This window comes from Lynx rufus, unplaced genomic scaffold (genome assembly GCF_022079265.1).
Source record: "Lynx rufus isolate CCGP_SWC_20201006 ecotype Redwood Valley unplaced genomic scaffold, mLynRuf1.p SCAF_5, whole genome shotgun sequence".
NCBI lineage: Eukaryota > Metazoa > Chordata > Mammalia > Carnivora > Felidae > Lynx > Lynx rufus.
Genome location: NW_025814867.1, coordinates 65,613,815 through 65,630,558, shown reverse-complemented (window position 1 = coordinate 65,630,558; position 16,744 = coordinate 65,613,815). Strand labels below are relative to the sequence as shown.

General features: G+C 35.1%; 1 protein-coding gene across 1 annotated transcript in view; it reads left to right on the top strand.

Moving 5' to 3' along the window:
* Positions 1-16,744, top strand: part of SPATA16 (spermatogenesis associated 16) — a 231,875-nt gene that overhangs the window by 57,888 nt on the left and 157,243 nt on the right. Inside the window, exon 2 of the mRNA XM_047098622.1 lies at positions 119-264. Coding sequence (XP_046954578.1) covers positions 119-264 — 146 coding nt within the window. The remainder of the gene's footprint in view (positions 1-118; positions 265-16,744) is intronic.

Here is a 16,744-nt window from a genome sequence, read left to right as displayed (position 1 = left end):
TTAACTGATATTTTGGAAAAAGTATGCATACATATATGTGTTTTGCTTATATAAAAGATCAATTATATGCCAAGATTATCAGGAAATTTAAAGTCTTTTTTTTTTTTTTAATTTTAAGCTTTGTAGCAAAGGGGCAGCTCTGGGAAAACCATTTGAAGCATCTGCTGAAGATATAGCAAGTGTGGCAAGTTTCATTGAGACAAAGCTTGTTACATGCTATCTACGCATGAGGAAACCCGACCTTGCCCTGAATCATGCACACAGGTAAAATGAAGTATTAATGGCTACAAGTAAACGCTGTTCATGCAAGCAAAGGGCACTATGTGAGCTTGTATTTTCAACTTCCATTTCATTTAAATTTAAAGTCAAAACAAAAAACATTTCTTTAGTACTTGATTTATTTTATTTTTTTAATTAATTTTTTTTTTCAACGTTTATTTATTTATTTTTGGGACAGAGAGAGACAGAGCATGAACGGGGGAGGGGCAGAGAGAGAGGGAGACCCAGAATCGGAAACAGGCTCCAGGCTCTGAGCCATCCGCCCAGAGCCCGACGCGGGGCTCGAACTCACGGACCGCGAGATCGTGACCTGGCTGAAGTCGGACGCTTAACCGACTGCGCCACCCAGGCGCCCCAATACTTGATTTATTTTAAACTAGATAATGATAAAGAGGACAAAGGGCATCTTAAACCCTAATGGAAGAAATAAACACACAACTACACATAATGCAGGGCAAAATAAAAAGGCAGATATCTGGAGTAGCAAATTACTACAGGAAGAGAGGAAGGAGTGAATAAGGTAAGTGAGGGATGAGAAGGATGAGAAGGATTTCCAAAAATGCACAAGATATGGAAAATGGTGGAAAGAAATTCAGACTAAACCATAAGCAAAGAGTTGACAGTACATGGTTTATTTGATGACAGGATGTCTGATTCAAAGGATGCTTTGCAAGGGTAGGTGTGACAGCTGCCAAAAGGTGTGAAACACTTTTTATCATTGTCCTTAAAGATTTCTTTGTATAGTTCTATCCTTCTTCAGAACTCTGGATCATTATGTTATCTTGTGGCTTCCCAGAATCCCCCAGGCCTCTTTTTCTTCTGTAAACATGTACCTCTCATATGTCCTGTTTCCTAAATGCCTTACTCTTACCATGGGTAATAGTTTAATATACAGCAAAGCTAAAGTGATTATGTTATGCTTTTCAAATAGCTGTTTGCTTAGAATTATGATGCCTCCTCCCTTCCTTGCCTAACTTTGAGCAATTTACCTAGAACTTCTTGTCTTATTCATTCTCTGGTCTCACACATTCTGCACTTCTTTTGGATACAAATAACAAATCACTATCAACATGAGAAGATAATGCCTGTCTTGTTAATAACCACTAGGAAACCTAACTATCAGTTATATTAAGACCCATCTTGTAAGTGGGAGATCTGCCAGCATGGGAAACATTATTTATGGCTCCACATCCATGAGGATTTAAAAGATCTCCCCAAGATTCCTCACAGTCATACGGAAATCTCAAATCTGTAGGCTTACCCTTGCCATCAAAGACCTGCAGACAACAAAATCACTTTGAAATCCACAAGATAACCTGCTTGAAAGAAATTTCCCTGCTTAAGTCAACTACAGAACCTCAAGGCAGAGTCTCTTTGACACCAAAAGAAAATTCAACCCAATACTTTCTGGAAGCATTTTATGCATCCATAGTTTCCAAACCCAATATTGGGACATGCAGTCTGTCAAATAATTTTATTCCATTTCCATTTGAAAGGATCAATATTGGAAATGTAACATATATTTCAGTATGTCAAAATATTGGAATTCCTGGGCTACTTGGGTGACTTGTAATTACAAGAGGAAAAATATTTGAAATTGGAACTGACCCGGAAAATCTATAGGCATATGTAAACAATAATAAATGAAGATGCACAGAAAGTAACTATTTATCACCTTCTCCGTGGTTTTCACCACACATAAAGAGGGCCACCAGCATGGCCAACATTTTAAGAAAAATATCTCCTGGATATCAGAATGGGTTTGATGGATTTTTAAATCATTTTTTAAAGTTTATTTATTTTTGAGGGAGAGTGACAGAGACAGAGACAGATACAGAGTGTGAGCAGGGGAGGGGCAGAGACATAGGGAGACACAGAATCTGAAGCAGGCTCCAGCCTTGAGCTGTCAGCATGGAGCACAATGCAGGGCTCGAACCCATGAACTGCAAGATCATGACCTGAGCCAAAGTCAGAGAAGCTTAACTGACTGAGCCACCCAGGTGCCCCTAAATCATTTTTAATAATAAAAGAGTTCCAAATGGCATGATCACATAAAAAATCAACTCAGTGTTATAAAAATAAGTGATGAACATAAATGTAAAATTGCACTGTAATCCGAATATAAGAAACAATAAAATGCTACAGGTCCTAACAATGCAAAGATAAACTTCAATAATTTCACTGTTGAGATTTAGCAATTTTTGTTTTAAAACTAAGAGAACTCTTTGAAGACTTAAAAATTGCTGAGGATATTTAATGGTGAATAGTAAAATGATCTTACCAATTACACTCAGATTAACTTTTATCTTTTTTTTCTATAGTATAAGAACTTTTGCTTCTGTTTCTAAGTTGAACATTAAATAAGAAATGCAAATCAATAAAGGTTAAACAGTCAGTTCATACAATTAATAATGCACTGAGTGAAATCATTTTACTGGGCTTGTCATACTGCAGAACTGCAGAAGCCAGTGCATATGATTCTAATATTAAAGTGTTTTTAAAGATCTCAGATTTTAAAACACAGACTGATATATAATCAATAAATATATTTCTCAAAATAAATTAATTAATCAGAATTCTCAATCTAGAAATAGCTTACAATCATTAATTATACAATGAATGCAGAACTTTGCTTTTGTATTATTACCATATTGTGATGGTTGATACTAATCATGAATCAAAATTAAAATATTCCTTTTTTGCATTTATTTGCATTTGCTAAAGCATTCTTTCTTTAATTTTATGTAAATGTGAGGTCTGCTGCATATCTTTAGGAGATTTGTTAGCACAAAAATTAGCTTAAAAACCATCATGTAGTTTTGCTTCTGATAAAACTAAATGCATATTGTTTTGTCATGTGGAAGACTACAGGAACCATAACTTTATGGTTTTAAGTTCAACAAAGATACATTTTGAAATTAATCAGATGTGTATTGATATTTAAAATATGAAACTAAGTGATATAAAGGCTCTAGAAACAATTATTAATATTTTTTTTCCTAATAACACGTCCAAAGTGGCAGATATGTATACCATGGTATTTTTATTTCAACCAAAAGTGATGCCTAGATTCACGAAACACATCAATTCTGTGCTTACCTCATCAGATTAGTGCCATTGTTTATCAGGAAGTGTTTTGAATATTCCTAAGATTGATTTCTACTCTCAACAAGAGTAGAAATCGTGCTATAACTCTTTTTCTATCATATAATTACATTTTGATGTATATAATTGTAAAGATTTTAATGATGCATGCCACTTTTTTGCGTGTTTCTCACCTGTAGATTCTTGTTTGTTTGTTTTCGTTGCAGAATTTTGATGCCACAAGGTAGCAAGCAAGATGAAATCTAAAATACCAAATATGTACAAAAGATCTGATTTTCAATTTTTTTTTATAATGGTGGCATCTACATTCATTCATTCATTCATTCAACAAATATTTATTGAATGCCTACTAATACCCTGTGCTATGCAAGTGGGGAAGCAGTTGTAACAGGAAATGTATGGTATTTATACACATTAGAAGAAATGTCAAAGTGTGAAAAACAAATGAATATTAATAAATACATGAGAAAAAATAATGTGATAAATGCTATGAAGGAAATAAACATAATTTCATGTTACAGAGGCAGTATGGTATATTGAATCGGAGAAGAGTCTGGAATATGACTGCCTAGGTTCAAATTCTGACTCCCCCACTCATTAGTTAGCCTGAGTTTAATTCTCTATGAAGTTAGATTATAATAATAGTACCCACTTCACAAATATTATTTCACAAAGTTTTGTGAAAATAAAGTTTTGTGAAAATTAAATATAAATCCATGAATTTTTTTTATTCCATCCATGACAGAGTTACTGGTAATGGACCTATTTTTCCACTGTAAACAACTATAAAACTGGACAAAATATATTAGGCAACTGTTTTCAGGTAATGGACAATGGTCACAGCAGGACTATGATCCTTGAGAGAAGGGAAATACACATGGTGAGCCCCACAATTTTCTCAGTTTTTTGTGAGGGTTATTTTCCTGCCCTAATTCGGAGAGATGGATAACAAGTTAAATTGTTGTCTCACTGAACTGAGGAGGCAGAGATGAGAATACTAGACTGAAAAAGGGAAAAGCTATAATTTATAGGGTAAGTGGCCTAAGAAGAGGGAGCTGTGTGAGGAGATGGGGTAGAAGTCTGCATGAGGATTTATTATAGGTTCTTAGCCAATGTGAGGAGTGAGGCTCCATGTAGCAGAGATTCCCTGCTACAAGACTAAGTGCTAAATGGAAATATGAGAGGACCTGCAGTGATGGGATATGGTGGAGTGTCCACATGAAAAGACCTCAATGAGTACCTCAGTCATTCAGTTGAGACCCCAGAAAAGGCCATGTTTAAGAGTAAGGATCGTGGCCTCTAGAAAGGACCACACATTAGGATTAAGCTTAAAACCAAAATAGACCTGCCCTAACAAAGACTAAAGCTAAGCATGACAAGAAAAAATGTATACACCATTTAATTACTTGATAGGGGAAAAAAGAAATCAACAAATTTGCAGGAATGATGCATAATCTGATTCCTTACACAGTTTCATCCAGAATGTCCAGCATAAAATTAAAAATTAATACACATGCAAAGAAGTAGTTAAATAAGACTCATAAGAAAAGAAAAAGTCATAGAAACAGACCCTGAGCTGCCCCAAATGCTGGAATTGGTAGAGAAAGACTTTAAAGAGCTTTGAAATATATGTCCAAGGCCCTTGAGATACAATGGTAATAATAACTGAAGAGATGAGAATCTCCACAGAAAAATAAAAACTAAGAAAATAACTAAATGGAGATTTTAACACAGATTAATAAAATATCTGAAATTTTGAAATGTACCGATTGGACTTTGGAGACTGCTAAAGATTGAAGACAATTTATAGAAATTACCCAACATGAAGAATGGAGAGAAAAGAGATTTTAAAAAATTAACCAATACTTCAGTGACCTGTCTTCAGGTACAGTAGCAAGAAATCTAGAATACATGTAACTGAAGTCTCAAAGGGAAAGGAAAGAGGGAATCGGACATTAAAGTAGTTACTGAAAATTTTCCAAATTTTATGAAAAAATAGGAATATCCAGTTAGCCCCAACCAGGATAAAAACAAAAAGAACCACATCTAAGAACATCATAATCAAATTCTTGAAAATCCAACATGGAGAGAAAATATTAAAGGCAGCCAAAAGAAAACAATACATTACATACTACAGAACAATGATACAAGTAATAGATGACTCTTAATCAGAAATAATAGATGCCAGAATACAATGGACTAACTTTAAAACTGATGAAAGGAAAACCATAAATAATAAGATTACATATTTTGTTGTGAAATATTTGACTACAATACCACAAAGGCCTGTGGGAGGGAGTACAAATGTCATTTTACTACTAAGATTTTTACATAACATAGTACAATATTAACTCTAAGTAGTCTGTGTTAAATTAAGGTTTCATGTTATAATCCCTACAGTAGCCATTAAAAGATAGAAAAAGTATAGCTAGCAAGTCAATAATGGACTTAAAATTATATACTAAAGATTCAATTAACTAAATATAAGTCAGAAAGGTGAAAGAGAGGAACAAATAATGGATGGAATACTGGAAGATAATAGCAAGATGGTAGAGTTGAAACAAACTATATTAATAATTACATTAAATGTACATTAACTAAACTTTCCAATTAAAAGGTAGAGATTGCCAGTCTGGATTAAATCACAAGATTTAACTATATACTGTCTACAAAAAATATATAGGTTGGAAATAAAAGGGAGAAAAATGATCTACTTATACAGTAAACATAAAAACTTGTTTTTATGTCAGGTTTGTCTATATTAATATCAGACAAGGCAGAAATTAAGAAAAGGAGCATTACTAGAGATAAAAATAAGACTCTGTAAAATTTTAAAAATGTGAAATCTGACAGAGCTTGTTCCCTAACCACAATGGAATATGGTTAATGTAATTATTATATCAGAAATCATTAATAGTAAGATATCTAGAAAATCTCTCCAAATAGTTAGAAATTAAACAATGTACATTTAAATCACCTTTGGGGCAAAATATAAGGAAACAAAACAACCAAAGGCATGGATTTGAATCTCTGCTTCATCAATTACTAGCTTTGACTTCTGCAAGAAACTTAACTTCCCTTTAAATCAGTTTTCTCATTGTTAAATCTAAGTAAACTGATTTAAGTCTTCCCTGAATCTCAAAATATATCATATTTGTATTTTTTTCGATCCCACCACCACCATTTTCAATGGTATTTATTATTATTTTCAGTGGTATTTATTATTACTAATAAACTATATATGCATAGAGGAGATTATTATTTTTCAGATACCTTTTTGAACCCATCACATACTCCATAAAGTAGACAATTTGAAAACTTCTATGAAAATACAATTTTTAAGGTGTTATATACACAATTTTGAGGATAATTAAAGTGTTCAGAAGTGATATGAGCTTAAAACATTAAAATATTTGGAAAGAGAAGAAGATAGCAGTGGAGTGGGAAGACCTAGGCTTGTCTCCTCCCATGAACACAACTAGATAACTATCAAATCATCCAAATACCCCAGAAATTGACCTGAAAACTGACAGAACAAACTCTGCAACCAAAGGGAGAGAAGAGACCACACTGAAAAAGGTAGGAAGTGTGGAGATGTAGTTTAAGGGAGAAATGAATCATGGGTGCTATGGAGAGGAGGAAACCATGGTTGCAGAGAAGGGCAAGAGAGAGAAAAGCACAGAGGGAAACACACTAGGAGAACATTTCCCCAAAGGCCCCCCCCCATTGGCTTGGAAAATGAGATGGACTGAATTTTGTGAGTTCTTGCAACCAGTGGGGCTTAAAGCCTGGATTTTTAAAGGTCAGTGGGCTTGGCTGGGGTAGAGCCTGGGGGGTATTGCCTTGCTCCTGGAGAGAAGGCAGGCAAATAACCCAGGAGTAGACAGCAGGGATACAGCAATCTTTAGAATGCCTGGGGCATATGGGAGGTTGGAGGTGGGGAGATTATTCACTCTTCTTGGAGCAAGTCCCTGAGAAGCAGGAGTTCACAGAGTCACTTCTCCAGAACAAAGGAGTTGGCTGACACCACTTTCCTTCCCAGCCCCTAGCATAAACACAGAGCCACCTACAAGAAGCAGTACAACACTGACACTGGCTGCCTAACTTGCTTATACCAAGACACCCCCCCCCCCCCCCCGCCGTGCTCCGGCAGGACTGCTATTCTCAGTTAAACTTCCTCAGTCCCAGTGCAGCAGTCCCCTCACCAAGAAAACCAATACAAACCCCTACTCACACCACATCAACCAGAGAGTTCTGCAGGACCTCAATTCTAGTGGAGTTGGTGTCAAGTCTTACTTCAGAAACAAACTAGAACACACCTAGTTTAAATTTGCCATATTCAGGCCAGGGACTGAACACTGACCAAAAACAGCAAGAACAGCCTCTGCAGATGATCAGCCAAAACACAACAGCAGAGCACATGCAGCACACACTGGAGACACTCCTTGAAGCAACAGCCCCTGGTCACTACATAACCTTTTATTCATTAAGCTATTACTTTCAGGACCAGGAGACATAACTGGATTTTCTAACACAGAGAAGAAAGCAGAAACGTAGACAAAATTCCAGGATGGAGGAATTTATCCCAAATGAAAGAACAAGGTGAGGGCATGGCCAGAGATCTAAGTGAAAAAGATACAAGTAACATGCCTAATTGAGAATTTAAAGCAGCAATCATAAGGATACTCACTGGGCTTGAGAAAAGAAGACATCAGTGACACCCTTACCACGGAGATAAGTTTAAAAAGAATCAGAGACGAAAAATGCAATAAATGAGATTGGAAACAGGCTTGATGCAATGAACAGCAGACTGAAAGAAGCAGAGGAATGAATCAGTGACCTAGAAGACAAAATAATAGAAAATAATGAAGGTGAACAAAAGAGAGAATTATGCAGCACAAAAATAGATTTAGGGAACTCAGTAACTCCATCAAATATAATAACATTTGTATCATAGGATTCCCAGAAGAAGAGAGAGAAAAGAGGGGGGGGATTTATTTGAAGAAATAATATCAGAAAACTTCCCTAATTTAGGAAAGGAAACAGACATCCAGATCCAGGAGGCACAAAGAACTCCCACCAAAATCAACAAAAGGAGGCCAACACAAAGACATATTGCAACTAAACTTGCAAAATATAGTGACATAGGAAAAATCTTAAGAGCAGCAAAACGAAAGAAGCTCTCAACTTACCAGGGAAAACCCATAAGGCTAGCTAGAGATTCCTGAACAGAAAGTTGGCAAGTTGGAAGGGAGTAGCATGATATATTCAAAGTGCTGAATGGGAAAAATCTATAGCCAAGAATACTCTATCCAGCAAAGTTATCATTCAGAACTTAGAAGGACAGATCAAGAGTTTCCCAGACTAAAAAAAACGGGATCAGATGGATGTAACAAATATACTCAGAACATTCCGTCAAAAAATAGCAGAATATACATTCTTTTCAAGTGCACATGGGATATTCTCCAGAATAGATCACATATATGGTCACAAATCAGGCCTCAACAATTACAAAAAGATTGAAATCATACCATGCACCTTCTCTGACCACTAGAAAAAAAATTGGAAAGACCACAAATACATGGAGGTTAAAAAACATGCTACTAAACAGTGAATGGGTCAACCAGGAAATCAAAGAAGAAATTTTAAAAATAAATGAAACAAATGAAATGAAAATGCAGCAGTCTAAAATCTTTGGGATGCAGCAAAAATAGTCCAAAGAGGGAAGTATATAGCAATACAGACCTACAACAAGAAGCAAAAAAATCTCAAGTAAACAACCTAATCTTACACCTAAAAGAGCTAGGAAAAAAGAAAAAAACACAACAACAACAATAACAAAAGAAGCCTAAAGCCAGGAGAAGGAAGGAAATGATAAGTATTAGAGCAGAAATAAATTATATAAAATCTAAAAAGAAACAAACTATAGAAGAGATCAACTGGAGCTGGTTCTTTGAAAAAAATCAGTATCACCACAAATTACAAACAATTATAAGAGAATATTATGAAAACCTATACGCCAGCAAATTGGAAAACCCGGAAGAAATGGATAAATTCCTAGAAACATATAAACTACCAAAACTGAAACAGGAAGAAATAGAAAACCAGAACAGACTGATAACCAGCAAAGAAATTGAATCAGTAATCAAAAAACTCCCAAGAAACAAAAGTACAGGGCCAGATGGCTTCATAGGCAAATTCTACTAAACATTTAAAGAAAAGTTAGGGGCGCCTGGGTGGCTCAGTCAGTTAAGCATCTGACTTCAGTTCAGGTCATGATCTCATTGTTCATGAGTTCGAGCCCCATGCTGGGCTCCATGCTGACAGTGCAGAGCCTGGAGCCTGCTGCAGATTCTGTGTCTCCTTCTCTCTGTTCCTCCCCTGCTTGCACTCTGTCTCTCTCTCTCTCTTTCTCTCTCTCTCAAAAATAAATAAACGTTAAAAAAATTCTAAGAAAAAAATTTTTTTTAAATAAAGTTAATACCTTTCCTTCTCAAACTATTACAAAAAGTAGAAAAGGAAAGAAGACTTCCAAATTCATTGTATGAGATTAGCATTACTCAGATACCAAAACCAGATAAAGACTACACTAGAAAAGACAACTACAGACCAGTATCCCTGATGAACATAGCTACAAAAGTTCTCAATAAAATACCAGAAAATAAATTCAATAGTACATTAAAAAAATCATTTACCACAATCAAGTACGATTTATTCCTGGGTTGCAAGGGTGGTTCAGTATTCACAAATCAATCAGTGTGATACACCAAATTAATAAAAGAAAGAATAAGAACCATATAATCATTTCAATAGGTGCAAGAAAGGCATTTGACAAAGTACAACATTCATGATAAAAATCCTCAGCAGAATAGGTTTAGAGGGGAACATACCTCAACATACTAAAGGCCATATATGAAAAACCCACAGCTAATATCTTCAACGGGGGAAAGCTGAAAGCTTTTTTTCCTGTATGGTCAGGAACAAGACAGGGATGTCCATTCTCACCACAGTTGTTCAACATAGTACTGGAAGACCTAGACACAGCAATCAGAAAACAAAAATAAATAAAAGGCATCCAAGTAAGCAAGGAAGAAGTAAAATTTCATTAGTTGCAGATGACATGATACTCTATATAGAAAACCCAAAAGACTCCACCAGAAATCTGCTAGAATTAATAAATGAATTCAATAAATCCAAAGGATACAAAATCAACATATAGAAATCTGATGAATTTCTATATACCAATAATGAAACAGCAGAAAGATAAATTTAAAAAAAATCCTATTTACAGTTACACCAAAAACAATAAGACACCTAGGAATAAACCTAACCAAAGAGCTGAAAGACCTGTACTCTGAAAACCATAAAACACTGATGAAAGAAATCGAAGATGGCACAAGAAAATAGAAAGACATTCCATGCTCATGAATTGGAAGAACAAAATATTGCTAAAATGTCTATACTACTCAAAACAATCTACTCATTTAATGCAATCCTTATCAAACTCATTTACTGCAATCCTTATCAAACTGCAATCCTTAGCATTCTTGACAGAACAAGAACAAGCAATCCTAAAATTTGTATGGAACCACAAAATACCCCTAATAGCCAAAGAAACCTTGAAAAAGAAAAACAAAGCTGAAAGCATCACAATTCCAGACTTCCACTTATATTACAAAGCTGTAGTGATCAAAAGAGTATGGTACTTGCATAAAAAGAGACACATAGAACAATGGAACAGAACAGATAACCCAGAAATGAACCCATAACTATATGGTCAATTAATCTTCAACAAAGCAGGAAAGAATATCCAATGGGTAAAAGACTGTCTCTTCAACAAATGGTATTGAAAAAACTGTACAACATCCAAAAGAATGAAAGTGAACCACTTTCTTACACAATACACAAAAATGTATTCAAAATGGATGAACAACCTAAATGTGAGACAGGAAAACATAAAAATCCTACAGAAGAACATGGGCAGTAACCTCTTGGAAATCAGCTGTAGCAAGTTCTTTCTAGGCATGTCTCCTGAGGCAAGGGAAACAAAAGCAAAAATGAACTATTGGGATTTCATCAAGATAAAAATCTTCTGCACAGTGAAAGAAACAATCAACATAACTAAAAGGCAACCTATGGAATGGGAGATGGTATTTGCAAATGACATATCTTACATCCAAAATCTATAAAGAACTTCCCAAACTCAACACCCAAAAAACAAATAATCCAGTTAAAAAATTGGCAGAAGACATGAATAGACATTTTTCCAAAGAAGACAATCACTGTTTTAAGTGATCTTAAAACAGACATGATTCATGCCCACCTAAGTCCCTGGTAACAGACCCACCAACTGCAGATCCTACTGTGGATGTAGCAACAGCCACATGACCTGGCTCTAACTCATGTCAACTCCAGTTCCAGAGGTAGTCCCATCAGCCTGGGTAACCAATGGGAGCCAATATTGGAGCACACATATATTTAAAACAAATATTAACAGAACTAAAGGAGGAAATAAACAGAAATACAATAATAGCAAGGGACTTCAATACCCCTTTCCCAATAATGGATAAGTCATCCAAACAGAAAATCAAAAAGGAAAAGCAGACTTGAATAACACTATAGACCAAATGGACCTAACAAATATATACAGAGGCCCTGTGGCTGTTCCCCACTGATGTGGAGTGGTAGTAGCTAAATTTAAAAATATAAACACACACACACACACACACACACAGAATATTCCATCCAACACTACCAGAATGCACATCCTTTCCAAGCCCACATGGAACATTCTCCAAGATAGATCATAAATAGAGCCACAAAGTAAGTCTTCACAAATTTAAAAATATTGTAAACATGTCAAATATCTTTTATGACCACAACAGTATGAAACTAGAAATAATTTAAAAAAAAAAGAATATTGGCGAATTTACAAATGCATGCAAATCAAATGACATACTCCTGAAAATCCAATGAGTCAAAGAAATCAAAATGGAAATCAAAAAGTATCCTGAGTCAAAAAAAAAAAAAATGAAAACACAATATACCAAAACTTATGGGATCCAGCAAAACCAGTTCTAAAAGGGAAGATTATAGAGATAAATGCTTACATTAAGAAAAAAGGAAGGTATTAGGAGTGACTGGATGGCTCAGTCAGTTAAGCACCCTACTCTTGATAAGCAGCTCAGGTCATGATCTCACCATTTTGAGATTGAGCCGCATGTAGGGCTGTGTGCTGGATGTGGAACCTGCTTGGGATTCTCTCTCTCCCTCTCTCTCTGCCCTTCCCTGCTTGCACACACTTTGTCTCTCTGTCTCTCAAAATGAAAAAGGAAATATTTTAAAAAAGAAAGATGTTAAATAAACAACTTAACTTCATACTTCAAGGAACTTGAAAAAGAAGAACAAACTAAACCTAAAGTTAGTAGAAAACAAGAATAAAAATTAGAGCAAAAATAAATGAAATGTAGAACAAAAAACAAAACAAAAAAAATCAACAAAACTAGAGTTGATGTTTTGAAAAGATAAAAAATATTGGCAAATCTTTAGTTAGACTAATCAAGAAAAGAGAGGATTCAAATAAAATTATAAATGAAAGAGAAGACATTACAGCTTATGCCTCAGACATACAAAAGATTATAAGAGAATACCATAACCAACAAATTTGATAACCTAGAAGACATGGACAAATTCATAGAAACGTACAACCTGCAAAGACAGAATCATGAAGAAATCGAAAATCTGAACAGACTAATAAGTATGGATATCAAAGCAATAATCAAAAGCCTTCCCTCAAAGGACCAGAGGGCTTCACTGGTGAATTATACCAAACATTTAAAGAAGAATTAACTCCACTCCTCTCAAACTCTTCCAAAAACTAGAAGAGAATAAAATACTTCCAAACTAATTACCCTGATACAAAAGCCAAACCAGAACACTTTAAGATATGAAAATTACATTCCAATATCTTTGGTTAACATAGACACAAAAATCCTCAGAACAATACTAGTAAACTGAATTCAACAGCACATTAAAGGGATCATGCACTGGGGCGCCTGGGTGGCTCAGTTGGTTAAGCTTCTGACTTCAGCTCAGGTCATGATCTCATAGTCCATGAGTTCGAGCCCCACATCGGGCTCTGGGCTGACAGCTCAGAGCCTGGAGCCTGTTTCATATTCTGTGTCTCCCTCTCTGCCCCTCCCCTGCTCACGTTCTGTCTCTCTTCTCTCAAAAATAAACATTAAAAAAAAAAAGGATCATGAACGATAATCAAGTGGGATGCATTCCTGAGATGCAAGGATGGTTCAACATTTGTAAACAAAAAACATAATACATCACTTTAACAAAGTAAAAGATAAAAATCATATGATTATCTGAATAGATGCAGAAAAAGCATTTGACAAAATTCAAAAGCCTGGTGATAATAAAAAAAAATATATCTCTCAACAAATTAGGTAAAGAAGAAATACAACCTCAACATAATCAAGACCATATATGACAAGGCCACAGCTAACATCGTACTCAATGGTGAAAAACTCAAAGTTTTTCCTCTAAGATCAGGAACAAGACAAGTATGCTCATTGTCACCACTTATATTTAACATAGTGCTGGAAATCCTAGCCAGAGAAATTAGGCAAGAAAGATAGATAAAAGGCATTCAAATGGGAAAGAAAGAAGTTAAATTGTCTCTATTTGCAGATGGTGTGATTTTATAGACAGAAACCCTAAAGACTCCATCAAGAAACTGTTAAAACTAACAAAGAAATAGGGTAAAGTTGTAGGAAACAAAGTCAACATACAAAAATCATTTGCATTTTTATGCACTAACAATGAACTATCTGAAAAAAGACATCAAGAAAACAATCCTATTTATAATAGCATCAAATATAATAAAATAATACTAAGGAATAAATTTAACCAAGGAGATGAATGACCTATACACTAAAAACTGTAAAATATTGATGAAAGATAGAAGACTCAAATAAATGAAAAGGTAACCTGTATTCATGGATTAGAAGAATTAATATTGTTAGAATATCCATACTTACCAAAGCAATTTATAGATTGAGTACAATCACTATGAAAATTCCAATGGTGTTTTTCACAGTAGAAAATGCAATCCTAAAATTCATATGGAACCACAGAAAACCCTAAATAGCCAGAGCAATCTTGAGAAAGAACAAGGCTGGAGGCATTGCACTTCCTAATTTCAAACTATATTACAAAGCTAACAAAGAAATCAGACCCGAATGGTATTGGCATATAAACAGACACATAGATCAATAGAAGAGAACAGAGAAACAGTCCAGAAATGAACCCACATATATATGAAAAACGGATCTATGACAAGGATGCCAAGCATATACAATGGAAAAAGGATAGTCTCTTCAATAAATGTTGCTGAAAAAAACTGGATATCCACATGCAAACTAATGGAATTAGATCCTTATACCATGAACTCAAAATGGATTAAAGACTTAAAAATAAGCTCTGAAAGCATAAAAGTCCTAGAAGAAAATGTAGGGGGGAAAATCTCCTTGACATTGGTCTTGGCAGTGATTTTTCTGGATAGGACACCAATAGTACAAGCAACAAAAACAAAAATAAACAAGTGGAACTATGTCAAATTAAAAAGCTCCGCCCAGCAAAGGAAACAATGAACAAAAAGAAAAAGCAACCTATGGAATGGGAGAAAATATTTTCAAACCTTATATATGGTAAGGAGTTAACATGCAAAATATACAAGGGACTCTTACAACTCAAATGCCAAAAAAAAAATAAAAATAAAAAACAGATTAAAATATTGGCAAAAGACCCAGATAGACGTTTTTTCAAAGAAGACATACAAATGGCCAAGAGATATATGAATGGGCATCAACATTACTAATCATCAGGGAAATGTATATCAAAACAATGAAATACCACTTCATATCTATTAGAATAGCTATTATGGAAAAAACAAGAGAGATGCCTGGGTGGCTCAGTCAGTTAAGCTCTGGCTGTTATCTCACAGCTTGTGATTTTGAGTCCCACATCAGGTTCTCTGCTGTTAGCACAGAGCCCACTTAGGATCCTCTGTCCCCCTTTCTCTCTGCCTCTCCCCCGTTCATATTCTGTCTCTCTGTCTCTCTGTCTCTCTGTCTTTCTCTCTCTCTCTCACTCTCTCTCAAAAATAAACACTTAAAAAAAAAGACAAGAGAGGGGCGCCTGGGTGGCTCAGTTGGTTGAGCGTCCAACTTTGGCTCAGGTCATGATCTTGCTGTTTGTGGGTTTGAGCCCCGTGTCGGGCTCTGTGCTGACAGCTCAGAGCCTGGAGCCTGCTTCAGATTCTGTCTCCTTCTCTCTCTGCCCCTCCCCACTTGTGCTCTCTCTGTCTCTCAAAAATAAATAAATGTAAAAATAAATTTAAAAAAAAGACAAGAGAGAACAAGTGTTGCCAAAGATATAGACAAAAGGGAACGCTTGCACACTGTTGATGGGAATGTAAATTGTTATAGCCATTTTAGAAAAAAATAGAGAGTCTTCAAAAATTAAAAATAGAACTACTGTATGATCCAGCAATCCTACTACTAGATAGATATCCAAAGAAATAAGGTCAGTATCTTGAAAGGATATCTGCATTTACGTGTTCATTGCAACATTTTTCACAATAGTTAAAATAAGGAAACAAACTGAATGTCTGTGAATGGATGAATGGATAAAGAAAATCTGATATGTATACAAACACACACACACACACACACACACACACACACACACACAATGGAATGTAATCCAACCATAAAAAGTAGGAAATCCTGTTATTTGTGACAACATGAATGAACCTGGAGAATGTTATGCTAAGTGAAATAAGCCAGACACAGAAAGACAAATACTGTGTGATCTCACATGTGAACAGTCTAACTCATACAATCAGAGAGTAGAATGGTGATTGCTGGTGCCTGGGGGGGTTGGGAAAATGAGAAGATACTGGTCAAAGGTTACAAACTTTCAGTTATAAGATGAATAAGTTCTGGGAATCCAACATAGAGCATGATGACTGTATTGTATATTTGAATTTTGCTATTAAAATAAATCATAAGCGTTTTCACCACACCAAAAGAAAAAAAAAGGAATCATGTGAGGCAATAAAGTGTTAATTAACTTCATTGTGGTAATTTCACAATGTGTACATGTATCAAGCCATCATACTTTATACTTTAAATACATACAATTTTTGTCAAATATACCTTAAAACTAGGGAAATTTAAATTAAAAATTGGTAAGCAAAAGTAAATAAAGTTTGGCCATTAAATTCAATAGTTCAATAGTATTAAGACAAAATAATTCTCACAGTTTGGATGAACTTAAACAAAATCAC